We start from the raw sequence: 16,202 nt of genomic DNA on the forward strand, positions 1-16,202 counted from the left end.
TTGTATTATTAGTACTATGGAGTACAAAGGTGGCTGAGTATTAGTCAAGTACGAGTACAAAACTAAGAAGGGAATTAAATTGAATATTCCAAAAAATAATGATTAGTTTTCCCTTTAAAGGCAAAGTATACCTTTTGATTTTGGAATCGTTTGATTGTTTTAATCCCATATAAATGTAGATGTATACATAAAACTAACATGTGAAAATTTGGTCACCTTTTTGAGATATTGCCAAAAATCCGAACCGAATATTTCCATGCGGGAAGAATAATCCCTAATAGGAAAACACAATCTGAGAAGCATGACTGCGGTAACGCTTCTCGGGTTCAAATTTGGGGACGTAAGAAGTAAAAAAAAAAACAGTTCTCAAAATGCTTTGAAGAATCGAGAGCTGCTGTATTCTTCTAACCAATACTTTAACATGCCTTTAATGTTAAGAGTGATTGCCAAATGTATCCCTTTGAAAGCGTTAATGTATTTTCTTTGGAAGGTGTGTCGTCTGTGCTTCTTTCATAATACACCGTTGGATGCCATCAGCCAGTTCCGTAAGCATGTAGATCTCTTCAAGAACAAAGTGGGATGTGCTGAGCTGGCGTTTGAACACTCGGCATGGATGTCCAAACAGTAAGTCCAATTTTATTTCCATATATCAGGCCTGTGGTATGTAATGATTAAAGGTCTCTCTACTTAAAGGTTTGTCATAGACCGGTCTTCAGGTCGGTGTTTTGATACAGTTTTCTACGCCCACCTGCGGTTTTATTTTTCTGAAAGTTTTTGGAGATTCTGGAGTCATCATTTCCTTAGAAAACACAGATGCCACAATGAAATTCTTACTTGACAAGTTTTTACTAAGTTATAGTATGTAGAAGCTGAAAGAGTTCTGTACAGTGCTGCTTGATTCACAAAAAAATAAGAATCCTTTACCCTCCTACATGTACGTGTATACACTGCCTCTAAGTATCAGATCGACCAGGCTAGCATTCAGTGGATGAGTTTCTTCTGTTTAAATACAGCTGGTATTATGCGGAAACCCAGTGGCTTGTGTACAATGTACTTACAATGTAGTCCAATATTTGGCGGATACAGCTACAGCTAGGACTGGGATTCAAACCCACACTCTGCTGCTGACAACACCAGGGCCCAATTTCATAGAGCTGCTTAAGCAAACAATTTTGCTTAGGCAAAAAAGTCCTTGCTTAGTAAAATCAGATTACCGGCCAAGACTCAACTCAATTGTTATGCTAAGTAAACAACAGCTTAATACCAGTCACAAGCAATGTATATGGCATAAAATGTTGGCCAGTAACATGTGTAAAATAAGTGAGCTATTTTCGTGCTTAAGCAAATTATTTGCTTAAGCAGCTCTATGAAATTGGCTCCTGAGCTTAGGTCCGGTGACCTACATGTAGATTGCTCGACCACAACACACCAGCTGAGATTTTATGCGAGTTTTGTTGTCTTTCTTGTTCAGGTTTAGCATATTTGGTGAGTTATTTGAGGAGGCAATCAAGCTTGGATTGACAGCTATTCAGACCCAACATCCGGGTTTCTATTATCAGGTGGCGGCTAATCATGCTATAGCTAGGAAACAACTCTGCAGGGGACTATGTCATGTAAGCAAAGTTTCAAATGAAAATCTTTACTGTTCCTAAGTTATAACTATAAGCAACAAGGTATACCACAAGTTATCAAGTTAACTACAAGATGTCTAGTTATAAACCACTAGGAATTTTTGTTTTTTTAAACTTCTTGGTGCTTCCTTAAGCCAGGTTCATACTTCCTGGGAATGCGAATGTGAATGTGAATGTGAATGCGAAGGCGGTACACAGCCCTGATTTTGCTCTCTGGGGCATCAGAGGATGTTGAATAGTGTACTACACAATACCCCCCCCCCCCCACCAAAAAAAAAAAAAAGAAACCCAAAACAGGGAGATTTCGAGCCTGAATTCCAGTAATCTTTGTTTTTTTGTCCGGGGAGATCTAAACTATATTATGCGGGTTCGCTTACAGGCAGCTACCGCCATGCCTTCATCCAATCCTCTAGAGGATAGTGAGAATCTAGAGTTCTACGGTCAGCGACCCTGGAGACAGGGTCATCAGAGTATTGACCCACCAGACCCTCAGATGGAGAAAGAGGGAATCCTAGCCTTGCAGTTTCTGGAATCGCAAGTAGATCATTCCGTGAGTAGATGAACCCTCTCATTACTAAATGCATGTGACATTATGTAATATGCCTGTGATGTTTTCTTCACATATCTCCTTCTTCATCTGTGTATATGGGTTAAACCATAATGAATATTCTTTATTTCGATGCAATTTTAACATCTATTTATTACAAGTAGTTTTTTATATAGGGTAAAAACATTTTAATGTGCCTTATATTAGTACCCTGGTCATTATATATAATATTCCTTTAACCTTTCTCAGCTCCCTGGGAGTATACAGCCCTGTGCTGGCTCGTAAGGCTGTTTCATGCCCAATATCAACCTCTACCCTCCAAAGTACCCATTTATATTCCTGTGTGAAGAGAAGTATTAATTATAGTAAAGCATCTTTCTCAATGTAAGCTTTTTATCTTCGTCCGTGTACAGTGGATCATCATTCCATTGTTGAGCAGTGCTGTGGCGCAGTTCAAGAAGTACAAATCTGCCCGCATGAAACGTTCTCTCAGTAAGTCTACTGATATATGTTTTATGAAGTTCGTTTCCTTTAATATTAAACTACATGTAATTTAGTATATTTTATTAAGATAAATCACAGGACTCGAGAAAGTGCTGAGTATACAGTGCTAACACATATCTGTGTATGGTTAAAAAAATAAAATAATATTCTTTATCCCAGAGGCGATATGGTGCACTCTACTGCCAACCAAGCCAGGAGACCCTTGGTTAACCCCCTTATCTTAGTATTAAAGGAACACGTTGCCTTGGATCGGACGAGTTGGTCTATAAAAAAGCGTTTTTAACCGTTTGTTATAAAAAGCATATGGTTGGAAAGATGTTTTAAAAGTAGAATACAATGATCCACACAAGTTTGCCTCGAAATTGCGTGGTTTTCCTTTTACTGTGCGAACTAACACGGTCGGCCATTTATGGGAGTCAAAAATTTGACTCCCATAAATGGCCGACTGTGTAGTCGACGAGGTAAAAGGAAAACCGTACAATTTCGAGGCATGTTTGTGTGGATCATTGTATTCTACTTTTACAGCATCTTTCTACATATATACATTTTATAACAAACGCTTTTCAAAGACCAACTCGACCGATCCAAGGCAACGTGTTCCTTTAAGTATACAGGGTTATTTGCAAGCATTCCACTCGTTAATGTATAGTGTAAAAATTTATATAATAGGGTCTGTCAACTGTTGGTCAAATTTAATAGCTCATGTAAAGCCATTGTATAATATTTTGTTTTGATTCCTACCTGTGTAGTGGTCCAGATGGGAGAGGAGTATTACCATGCTAAGGATTACAGCAAGGCACTTACGTAAGTCCAATCAGCTCAACCATTGCCCCATGATTTTTGTCTCTTCTACATAAATAGCCTGTTATATTGTATATTTCGTGTACCTTTTGTATTATTAGTGTATATTTCTAGCTTTAATTTTCCTGTTTGCTTACTTAATCGTTTATATTTTCTTTGTGAAGCGCTTAGAAACTTATTTTTAGTATAAAGCGCTATATAAATGTAATCATTATTATTATTAGACAGTGTTTTCTTTGTTTGGGAGTTTGTGCACATTCTTAATCCTTTTGGTTGCTGTAATAAACAGCAGTGATTTTGGAGGTATGCAAATGGGATTTTTCTCAACTTTGACAATATTTCAGACAAAATGCTTTTTCGGACGAAAAACTTTTTTGTTTTTTAGGATTGATACTTGTATGAAAATTGTAATTACTCATGCGTTCTGACTGAATGTAATCTTCTCATTCGTTTAAGTTTTTTAGAAAGTTGTGATTGTTAAGTCTTATCTTTATATTGATAAACTTGATACCTAATTGTATATCTTACTTAAGGTTGCTTGGTCGTGTGACATGGGACTACAGATTGGAAAGATGGTGGCCACTCCTTACATCAATACTTGGTACTTCACTGAGGTAAGAATATGCAAAACAATTCTCTTTTAACTACTGTGCTACTGTAATTAATAAATGAAAAATTAAGTAGTGAGGTTTTGATTAAAACCAAAGTTTATAGAGGACTGAAGGTGCAATATGGGGAACTGGAGCTCTATCCATTGTGTGAAATACTTGTGGGCACCATTAAAGCAAAACAAATGTTTTATTATGTTATTTGTTATCACTGCATTGGTCTATTTTCGCATTTAAAGATTTGCCTAGTGAAATGGCGTCCAGTGCGCATTTCACATTTCATCCTAAGTTCCCCATCTCATGCTCTGCAATTTTGAAACTAGCCAATGCCTTTTTTATAATTCACTTTAAAGCAATATATTGTGATGTTAATTGTCTTTTTTTTTTAGATGTGCGTACCTTGTGGCAAGCATAGAGGAATATGTCACAATATGCCTGGAGATTCTTGGGAGGTGTATCCTTAATCAACATCAAGTTAAGCTTTCTAGAATGCTAGATGGCAGCAGACTCGGGCTGTGTGTCTACTTTGATGTCAGATAAATTTAATAAGATTAAATTAAATGTTCTGGGATATTAAGCTGAGTGTATAATTTGATAAATATTAAGGTTTGGGAAAGATAATTTTTGTTGTCAATTGTTTTGACCTTGACTTGAGTGTTTTCGATCAGTTTCACAAAGTATTCCAGAAGAGAGAACTCGTGTGCAGATGAACCTTATCAGAGTCTTATCAGTAAGTAGCTCTCATTTACATATCTTACATATTACATAATATATCTGATAACTGCACAAGAGTGCATTACCCATCTACATGGGTTCAGGAGGCTCTTTGGTTAAGGGGGCCTAGGAGTGATTTGCACAATTGTTTACACAGGTACAAACATAAGTACCAATTTCTAAAATTTGATAGAAATTTGTTTTGCTTTCTCTTGCCAACTTTGTTTTCTTCTTCCTGAATTGTCCCCACTGTTTTACCATAATTTCCCAGGGCAGCTGCCACCCCTGTTCTGCTACTCTCATTCTGCTACCCTCGTTCTACCACCATGGGATGTGTGTCCATACCCATGTAGGCACTGCTGATAAACAGTTTCTGCTAAGGGTGGAGCTCAACAAATTGGTTTATTTGAAAAGATCTTCTCTCTATACCTCTCTAACCAGAACAATCCCCCAGAACCTGAGCACGGTTGTGCTTCCGATGCCGTTGAGCAGGCTCGCCAGCTCTGGAAGACCAAATGTAACCCCCAGAATACACCAACAGTGTTCAAGGTGGAGATGCGTAACCTGGTGCCGTTTGTAGAGTGTAAGGCCAGGTTCTCTAGCCTCAAATGCACTGCTGATGAGCTGATCACTCTGGAAGTGTGCCTGAGGTAATAATTGGATCAATACATAAGTATGTATATGTCCCCTTTAATAAATTCATTCCCCTTTTCACTACAGTAAGGTGTTTCTTTTTAAGTAATTTTTTAATATTTTTTTTTATAGGTGTGGGTGCAATTTTTTGTTTTTATTTCATGTTTTTCTTTTGGTTTTTTTAGCTGTACTTTTTAGATATTTTATATGTCATATCTATTTTTAACTATTGCAATGACTCTGTAATTTGACCTTCGGGTCACAAAGTTTGTCAATTTTAATAACATTTTAATTCATGTATATGAAATATACATACAGTCAACTCTAGTTAATACGAGGTCCGCCAGACTGGTCGTTTTTTCTTGAATTATCTGAACATTGTCTTGAACCAGTGCACTAATAATACAAATGCCAGTTTATGCACTACACACATGTATGATTTACAGTGTATTACGCTGACCTACCACGGAACAGTTTCCTTCAGAGAACAGATCTTACGAGCATCTTGTACACAAAAATATCAATGATAAATGCATTTTTATTTTGTCATCGTAGAGCTGCTTAAAGACTTTGTATTATCTGTGTTCTTGTTGCAATCGTGCTCATATCTTTCAGTTTTTAAGACATAGAAGCATGCTTGTGAAAGTTGGGAACCGGTGAAAAGCCATATCTTCGAAAGTCGTACTGTATATGGTATTTACCTGTGTCCATTCAAATACGAAACATTCAAAGACTGTACAATTCATTTTGAAAAACGTTGGAATGATTTCGGAAATATTTTTGACATTATTCCCATCTTTGCACTACCAGGTCCTCCTGCCAGTTCCCCATCCAGTTCTCCAAGCTCACCCTCCAGCTGAGTAACCCAGCCTACAACGCCCAGTGCGTTGTGACCGATGGTCGTCCGTTATCCTCTCCAGAAGGCGTGCCTGCTATCGCCGCGCCCGAAGCCCAGGGTGATTTGTACCTCATGCCAGGACAGGTCAAGATGCATCAGTTTCAGTTTGCCGTCTTGCCCGAGGATGTCGGACGGAAACTAGAGGTATGAAAAGTTTGAATGCTCAAATAGCTGCAGTTATACCACCCCAGGACTAGAGTGGGATTTGAACCAATGACCTCCGGATTATGATGCTGAGCTTCTAGCCCTATAATGGGTCAAATGCCCAAGATACTCTTTGGCATTCAGGTTGCGTAGGGGTTTCTTGCCGTGTACTTCACCTCTGGGACCCCTGTTCAAATCCCCACATGGGGCACTATGTGGATTGGGTTTTCAGTGCCTGCGTGGGTTTTGCCTAGTGAATCATTTTCTGGGGTTTTCCTCCCACATTAAACATTTAAACTTCCTTCATTGTCTATCCAAAGGGTTCTTTGCTAGTACAGTGTTTAAGTTTGCCAATTGAGTTATCAAGACCAATGTTGTCAATTTTGTCAATATCTTTGTTTGGTGTTCCAGTCAAAAGCCATACACAGGTTAAACGGCGTAAAGCCAGGGATCACACCCAGGTTTACCTGGGAAGCGGCAGCAAAGGGATCACCTTAAGGGGATGCAGCTTTTTTGTTAAACATTTTCAATTTTTTTTATTTTATTTTTAAATGATTTGGGGTTCATTACTTTCCCATCCTATCAGATCTCCTCAGTGTGTCTATCCCTTGGTGATGAGGTAAACGCACGCTGTGCCGTACTCTACTGGCAAGGGGGCGGAGCTGACGCTGCCTCCCTCATGAACATTCAAGAAGTTGTGACCCTGACCCGAGGTCAACCCTCACCGGACCGGCTGGTGTGGGATAGGATTTCAATTCAGCAAAGCATAAGGTAGGAAAAAACACTGCGTGTAGATACAGCTGGATACAAAATTGTATTTGATTTGTTTCTTTTTTATTTCTTTTATTTTGGGTTCATTATCACCAACCAACAAAAGTAAATTGAATTTAATCAAAATTGGTTATTAATCAAATCTCATCACAGTCGGAGGCTGAATTAAAACATTGTTTACAGATAAATTGCGCACAATGAGAGAAAAGTGTTATATAATGCACCAAAATACTCACAAAAAGATTCTTGACATTTATTGTGTAGTGTACATTTCTTTGATAAAACTTTAACAGATTAGTTGGTAGATTTTTTTAATTGTATCTTCAAAATCTTCATTTCCTGCCTTTAAGGAATACTTTTAAATTGACAAATACAGTAGTAACTTACCGAGAGTTGAAATCTATCTAATATGTATAACAACATATAAGCTTTTCCGAGACTAGCACTAGCTAATGTTTATTCTCAAACCTTAAAACTGCTATTTAAACCATTTTATAAACCCATATTACGCATCAGCATACTCTCCCCCCCCCCCCAACTGACCTCTTCAAATTCCATCTCAAAACTCACTTATTCACTCAATCTTTTTTGAAATATTGTATTGTTTAGTTTATTTGTTGCTTTCTCTTGTATAAACTTGTTTATTTGTTTGTAAAGCGCATTGAGAGTACTTGCAGTACTGAATTGCGCTATATAAGCATTTCTTATTATTATTATTAACTGTGCCTTGCCACACAATTTCACGGAGACTGTAGAGACTAAGTCAACAGTACACAACCCACATTCTACCAGCTGTGTATACAGAACAAACCCATGCACCCAATGCTAGCCTGGACGGTGGTACTTTGTGGCAGTCTGTGGTACCAGTGTATAGAAGGGTTATTTTTTGAAGAAAATTATGGCTCTGACAACAGTCTTAACTTTTTCATGCATCATTTTCTTTAGTGATAAATGGACACATTAACATTTAACTCTGGGTTTTTCAACTAGTGACCCCCCAAAATACAGGTCAAAATGGCACCCTCAAGGGTCGTCTTTCACATTCTTAAAACTGGTGGCTATGCAATCTGAATTTTTCTGAAATTCATTCAACCATTGGCGTATGAAAGAGTTAACTTGTACAACAACAACAGCATGCAACTTTTATCTTGTGCAACACACGGGCGCTATTCTGTCTGAAATTGGCATTGGCGACACTATAGATGAAAGGGTTAGCGATACTGTTCATGAAGATGATGTGGGACAGTAGGTCGAAGAGGTCTTTCTTATCATCTGTCTCCTGTGTGCAGTACACAACTTGAGCCCTGATGGCGAGACTTGTGAAGGGGATCCATATGGTGAAGAAGACGGCTGTTGTAGCAATCAGCATCGCTGTGGTCTTGAACTTGACTCTTGATGCTCTTTGATGGTGCTGTCTTTGATGTGGTCTGTTGGGCTCTGCTGCGGTTGTCCAAGGCTTTGGACTAGTGGCCATGTTTTTGTTTGTGTCAATGGGTTGAGGTCCTTTCTTACTTGGTTGTGAAATGCTTCTAAGTGCAACTGCCAGAGGACTCCCTAACTGGTGACTTGTTTTGGCCTCAACATGGTTCATATTTTCTCTGTCACTGATGCTGTCTCTCGGGTTTGCAAAGTTTTGTTCATGACCTTTTGAAGACGCAGTTTTGTTTGTCTCACTAGAATGAGGTCCTCCCTTCCTTGATTCTGAAATGCTTCTAAGGTCTATGTGACCTAGCTGGTGACTTGTCTTTGCCTCGACAGAAGTCGTAACTTCTCTGATGCTCTCTCTTGGGTTTGTGAAGTTATAGTTCTGTCGAATGCTGTCTGAAGGCTTTAGAGAGCTACAGGAGTCTGACTGAAGAGACTGTTGAGAGCAGAGAGGAAGTCCAAACTCCTTTCTGTCCTGTGATGAGATGGAAGTTGCCACTTGTTTGTCACTGCTGCTTGATTTTGAAACTTCAGATTGGACTTTCCATGGACGTTGTTGAGACTTGTGGGTATGGAGAGAATCCCCATGAAGAGGTACTCTGTAAGGAGCTGAGTTTATAGAGCTGGCCACTGACTCCAGACTGCCCTGATAAGGAATGACGTTGATGACAACTGGTTGTTTAGTCTCTGATGGTTCTTTGTTACCTGGATTACCAAGAATGCATGACAGTCCCAATTGTCCAATCTGGCTTCCTTCCAGCAACTCTGCGTTTAGACCCTCTTGTTTATCGGCGAGTTGCAATGTGGCACTCCGATGATGGATTTTGGCGACACAAACCCGTCCACGTTTCCGAACGTTCATATAGATCTTCACATAGAGACTGATAATTACCACAAAACAAATTATGCCAACAGCAATGGAAATGTCATACACAATTATCCATAAAAGCTTACATTCAAGATGTGATCGATTGGGAAGGATGTTGATGATGAATACAGGTACAAAAATCATTACTGCAACCCAAAATGTGGTGCCTATAAAAATCCTTGTCCTGAAGGTCGTCAAGAAGCGACGATGGGGTCGGCTGATAGCCTCAAACCGGTCAAACGCGATCCCGACTGTGACCAACAGAGTGCTGCAAACAAGGATGTCCAGACAGCAGTAATATATCTCATACACTATTGGCGTTTGAACAATCCGGAAGACCCAGAGCAAATGGAAAGTTTGAAAGACGCAGGTCGAGAGATCCAGAACTGCTAGAGCATTGATCAGGATATGGGTACTGGTTCTGACCGGTTTGGACCAGTATACGCAGAGTACCAGGAGGTTCCCTGGTATCCCAATGAGAAACACCAGGATGTGGATGATGACATGCACAACTTTGTACTCCATCTTTTTTCTGTTTCAAGAAAAGAAAGAAATTATAGAGTCAAAGGCTCAATCTCCTATGTTTTTCTGAGCACTGGAATCTAAACCTGTAGGTCACAAGTTCAAATCTTGCTATTGTCTCTTTTCTTTGTATAAAGGCAGTGTACACTATTGGTAATTAGCATAAAACCTTACTTGATAACGAGTAATGGGGAGAGGTTGTGATAGATAGTATAAAACATTGTGAGAAACGGCTCCCTCTGAAGTGAAGTACATGTAGTACTCGAGAAAGAAGTATTTTTCCACAAATTTGATTTTGAGACCTCAGATTTAGAATTTGAGGTCTCAAAATCAAGCATCTGAAAGCACACAACTTCGTGACAAGGGTGTTTTTTCTTTCATAGTTATCTAGCAACTTCAACAACCAATTGAGCTCAAATTTTCACAGGTTTGTTATTGTATGCATATGTTGAGACACACCAAGTCAGAATACTGGTCTTTGACAATATTACCAATAGTGTCCAGCGTCTTTAAGGGTTGTCAACTTTTTAAAAATAAATTCCAGTAAATTCAGTTTGTATTTATGTCGACCCTGTGCTCCATGCCATGTCAACCATGTATGTGGTGTTTCATGCCAAAACCAGATATTTGCTGCTAGAAACCATTAGCTTTCAACATAGATTTTGTAACCAAGACAAGATTACCGTGCAGTAGAAAATAATTTGCATTTAGAAAACCAAATACTTACATGCACAGATCCTTAGGAAAACTGGTAACTCTTTAACTTCTGGAAAAAAAAATCACAGGGTGGCCCAGTTCTTGCTAATAACCAAATTGGCTGAAAAATGGTCCGATAAGTAGGCACTTCGCCTGGCTTTAGAATCCAACTGTTTTACAACACAATTTGCAGATTTCCATCATCATCATTTCCTCAGATGAACAAGCTAATAATTTCCTCTCTCATACCGTACGAATATCCTAATACTGAACCAAAAGAACTTTGTATTCTCCCTCTTCACATCTGAAATTGTGCCCTCCATAAAACGAAAGTTAAATATTAAGATGTTTGTATCCATATCAAATATTCTCCAACCCCCATTCCCGGTTTGTTTAAAGTGCCCAGTGTTTGGTGAGCAAACAAGATATTGTTATCAGCAGTTGACACAAAAGTTAACGTCATAAATCATATTGAAGTCAAACAGTTTGTTTTCGTTCTCAAAGTAGTAAAGACTTTGCTATGCCATCAAGGTCTAAGTGGATTTTAAAGGCATTGAACACTATTGGTAATTGTCAAAGACTAGCCTTCACAGTTTGTGTATCTCAACATATGCATAAAATAACAAACCTGTGAAAATTTTAGCTCAATTGGTCATCGAACTTGCGAGATAAAAATGTTTGATTTCGAGACCTCAAGTTCTAAATCTGAGGTCTCGAAATTAAGTTCGTAGAAAATTACTTCTTTCTCGAAAACTATGGCACTTCAGAGGGAGCCGTTTCTCACAATGTTTTATACCATCAACCTCTACCCATTACTCGTCACCAAGAAAGGCTTGATGCTGATAATTATTTTGAGTAATTACCACTGCCTTTAATAGTCTTCAGAATTTCCCCCGTTGCTAGATGTGCGAGAGTGCGATAGCAGATTTTACTAGACAATGTACACCGGGCTAGTGTTAAGGGCGAGCCCTGCTCTAGTTTTACAGCAGATGGTGTTTGTACCTGGGTGTCACACATTAATATTAATGGACAATGTTAATGGGTTGTGCATTGACTCCCTCCTACAGACCTATGCCACAAGTATAGATTTTTAAAAACAATCTACACAATCATAATAATAGAGTGACCTCACAGAAATAGTTTAAAGGAACACGTTGCCTTGGATCGGTCGAGTTGGTCTTTGAAAAGCATTTGTAACCGTTTTTTATAAAATACATATGGGTAGAAAGATGTTGTAAAAGTAGAATACAATGATCCACATAAACATGCCTCGAAATTGCGTGGTTTTCCTTTTACCTTGTCGACTAACACGTCGGCCATTTATGGGGGTCAAAATTTTGACTCCCATAAATGGCCGACCATGTTAGTTCGCACAGTAGAAGGAAAACCACGCAATTTCGAGGCAAACTTGTGTGGATCATTGTATTCTACTTTTAAAACATCTTTCCAACCATATGCATTTTATAAAAAACGGTTACAAACGCTTTTGTTTTGACCAACTCGTCCGATCCAAGGCAACGTGTTCCTTTAAAACAGTGAATTTATTTTCTGTTTTTCTTCTCATCTTAATTCTCTCTGCAGCATTCTCCCACGCCCTGCACACATCAGCATCAAGTTGGAGCATCAGCCCCCATGTCTAGTCAATGAATATTACTGCATTAAGTTGACTGTCACCAACAATGAGGAGGAACCTATAACACAACCCACGTAAGATCACATTCAAGTTTGTGTGTTTTTAAGAGTCCCTGCCTGTAAGAATGTACCAAGTGGTGATTCATGGGTTCTCAGATCTTCTTCTAAAAAATTAGAGTGATACATTATCGTACCAAACAAATAAATCCAAAATATTAGTTTGCTGACGCTTTCGGTTTGGGAGTTATCAGTTACCAAAGTTTTGGCCTAAAAGCCTTCGTGAAATGAATAGTACATTCCCTGTAAACACAAAAATGGACTCTTAAAAACGCGCACCTGAACCTTTGATGAACAGTGCCCTCATGCCATTTTCAACGCCTCATAACTCAACGTGCCTATAAGATCCCATGAATTAAACAAGTTCACATGAAAGAGCTTGCATCCCTAAAACAAATTGAAGTGCAAAGTGCGTGGGATCTCGTTGGCGCAGAGAAATAATAGAGGTCAAAGTTAAAATTTTACCAATATATTGCGTTTTCGCACCTCCGTAACCTTGCGCGCCAACATTAAAAAGTTGTTTTATGGCAACCGGGTGTTAGAACAGTTTTCATCTAATGACAAATGAAAAAAGAATCTTGGGATCTCTGTAACTTGCGTGTCGAAAGATTTTTTGAAAATTTTCTAAAGTATTGCCATTCCACACATTTGGCCTAAATTGGCACAACATTCACTTTTTTCATCACTGTTAGTATCTGTGCCAACAAGATCCCATCAATTTGTTCTTGTATTTGGTTAAGTTGAGTGTTCCTAAACAGATTTCAACTGAAAAATAATTGGGATAATGTTGGCCCACCAATATAACAAAGGTCATATGAAACTACACTACTGCCTATTTCGGGCGATGGATCGGTCTATTGCGTGGGCTTTGGGATTTTCCTCCCACATCTAAAACTTAAAAGTTTCTCGTTTCCTATTCATCCTGTAATTGGCAATAATTTTGCCGTTGGTTGTTTATTTACCCCCTCCATTTTCTAGCCTTGGTAAAAATGAAGCCTCTACAGTGTAGTCAGTTCATGATACATGGCTTCTCTTATAGGAACACGTTGCCTTGGATCGGTCGAGTTGGTCTTTGAAAAGCATTTGTAACCATTTGTTATAAAATGCATATGATTAGAAAGATAATTTAAAAGTAGAATATAGTGATCCACACATGTATCACTTGATATTGCAGGGTTTTCCGTTTACCTCGTCGACAAACACGGTTGGCCATTTATGGGAGTCAAATTTTTGACTCGCATAAATGGCCGACTGTGTTAGTTCGCAAAGTAAAAGGAAAACCATGCAATTTTTAGGCAAATGTGTGTGGATCATTGTATATTCTACTTTTAAAACATCTTTCTAACCATATGCATTTTATAACAAACGGTTACAAACTCTTTTCAAAGACCAACTCGACCGATCCAAGGCAATGTGTTCCTTTAACACATTTCTTTGTTGTCACCACTTCTGTCAGGAAGCAATTAGTCATCTTTTATCTGAATAAATAGCGCTATCAAACAATCAACATGCTTCATGCCCTCTTCAGTGCTTTGACACATGGAGTGATTCGGCATGAATGCCCTGTAAATCATCAACACTTTAAAAGAAAGTGTGTCCATTCAAATATTGAGAAGATGGTTAAGAAAATCTGCAAGTGTCTGACAAGTCTCTGCAAGTCTCTGACATAGTGTTAGGACCTGCATGTTCTGTTAAAGGCCAACGTTGCCTTGGATCGGGCATGAATGCCCTATAAATCATCAACAGTTTAAAAGAAAGTGTGTCCATTCAAATATTGAGAAGATGGTTAAGAAAATTTGCAAGTCTCTGACAAGTCTCTGCAAGTCTCTGACATAGTGTTAGGACCTGCATGTTCTGTTAAAGGCCAACGTTGCCTTGGATCGGACGAGCTGGTCTTTAAAAAGCGTTTGTAACCCTTTTTTATAAAATGCATATGGTTGGAAAGATATTTTAAAAGGAGAGTACAATGATCCACACAAGTTTGCCTCGAAATTGGGTGGTTTTCCTTTTACTGTGCGAACTAACACGGTCGGCCATTTATGGGAGTCAAAAATTTGACTCCCATAAATGCAATTTCGAGGCATGTTTGTGTGGATCATTGTATTCTACTTTTACAACATCTTTCTACCGATATGCATTTTATAAAAAACGGTTACAAACGCTTTTCAAAGACCAACTCGCCCAATCCAAGGCAACGTGTTCCTTTAACATGACGAGCAACTAAAAATCTTACAAGAGTTTTATTGCATTACATGTAGCAGGCTACAAGTAGTATTTTTTTTTCAAAAACGTTTTTCAGGTTTCAGTTTGTTTATACATTTAGGGCAAAAGTGACTTTTAAGCTATTTTGGTATCTGGGGGAGATATATATTGTAACTGGTTAATATTCAGTTGGGTAAATATTTATATGTACACCCAAAGAAAACAGTGCACTCCCACTGTAATAACAATAATATTAATTATAAGACTTGTAATGGGCACATATCCACCCTGCTGGGTGTTCAAGGCGCAGTGTCCACCATTGTGCCGTGTTGTGGTGTGTTTCTGATCAGCAGAATGTGGGTTCTAGTCCTGGTAATGACAAAACACTTAAAGGGAAGGTACACGTCTGGTAATTACTCAAAACAAATATGAACTTAAAAACTGACTTGGTAACGAGCATTGGAGAGCTGTTGATAGTATAAAACATTGTGAGAAACGGCTCTCTCTTCAGTAGCATAGATCTTGAGAAAGAGGTAATTTCTCACTAAAAAAATAAAAGACTTCTAGCCAGAAGTCTTTTATTCCTATCTGAACGCACACAAATTCGTCCAACAAGGGTGTTTTATCTCTCATCATTTTCTCGCAAATTCGATAACCAATTGACCCCAAATTTTCATAGGCTTGTTATTTTATGCTTATGCTGGGATACACCAAGTGAGAAGACTGGTCTTTGACAATTACAATTAGTGTCCAGTGTCTTTAAGCTTATTGTCAACTACAAAAAGACAGAGAGTAGGAAGAGTATTAATTTTAGACTATTTTTTGTATTTTAATTAACAGCATGTCAATCGGATTACAAGAAGGACAAGATGGGGGATTGGAGAAGACTAGTAAGTTTATGTTCTTGTTTCTTTTAGACTGTTCACAATCCTGTCAACATGGCTGCAGTTGCACATGGGGATAAGTGTACAAGAGTCATTCATGTCGTTACTGGGAGGTCTAACATGACTAATTTACCCAACCTGGGGTTGAACAAAGACAAATTTACTAGAGCAGGATTTGAAAACAATGACCTCAAGTTTAACAAGCTGGGGCCCAACTAACTGAGCTCTCTTTGTTGGCAGTCTCCCTATTTTGCAATATCGTTTATTCCGGATGCCAGTCAGATTTTACCAGACTTGAGGTTTGGTGCTCTCAGTGTGTGTAACTTGTATCAATTTTCAGATCACCTGGACCGATGTTAATTACTTAAATATTGTTAGAAAAGTCAAACCAATTAAATAATAATAATAATATTAATAATAATGGATCCTTACAAAGCACTTAGAGCACCCAGTACTTAATTAGATTTCTTATGTACTTATAAATTTATTCCTTGTCCTTGCAGCGGGAGTTAGTCTTGATCCAGAATCTTTCTTGAAGGGGTCTTGCCCTTCGAGACTGAAGAACATACCTTTAGGTACCATGAAGCAATCCAACAAGGTACTTTAATCTAATCCTAAACCCAAAGCCTTATAATTATTATTACTGGTTTATTATTCAAAACATC

At 38.4% G+C, this 16,202-nt stretch overlaps 1 protein-coding gene across 2 annotated transcripts in view; it reads left to right on the top strand.

Moving 5' to 3' along the window:
* The window catches only part of LOC139938616 (trafficking protein particle complex subunit 11-like), a 30,773-nt gene that overhangs the window by 5,509 nt on the left and 9,062 nt on the right, over positions 1-16,202 (top strand). For both annotated transcript variants that reach the window (XM_071934210.1, XM_071934209.1), the window contains exons 9-22: positions 491-624; positions 1,472-1,613; positions 2,011-2,181; positions 2,592-2,670; positions 3,432-3,486; positions 4,017-4,097; positions 4,481-4,545; positions 4,760-4,821; positions 5,247-5,455; positions 6,249-6,480; positions 7,067-7,251; positions 12,344-12,469; positions 15,494-15,543; positions 16,041-16,135. In XM_071934210.1, the coding sequence (XP_071790311.1) occupies positions 491-624; positions 1,472-1,613; positions 2,011-2,181; positions 2,592-2,670; positions 3,432-3,486; positions 4,017-4,097; positions 4,481-4,545; positions 4,760-4,821; positions 5,247-5,455; positions 6,249-6,480; positions 7,067-7,251; positions 12,344-12,469; positions 15,494-15,543; positions 16,041-16,135 (1,686 nt within the window). The remainder of the gene's footprint in view (positions 1-490; positions 625-1,471; positions 1,614-2,010; positions 2,182-2,591; positions 2,671-3,431; positions 3,487-4,016; positions 4,098-4,480; positions 4,546-4,759; positions 4,822-5,246; positions 5,456-6,248; positions 6,481-7,066; positions 7,252-12,343; positions 12,470-15,493; positions 15,544-16,040; positions 16,136-16,202) is intronic.

This window comes from Asterias amurensis, chromosome 6 (genome assembly GCF_032118995.1).
Source record: "Asterias amurensis chromosome 6, ASM3211899v1".
Lineage (NCBI taxonomy): Eukaryota > Metazoa > Echinodermata > Asteroidea > Forcipulatida > Asteriidae > Asterias > Asterias amurensis.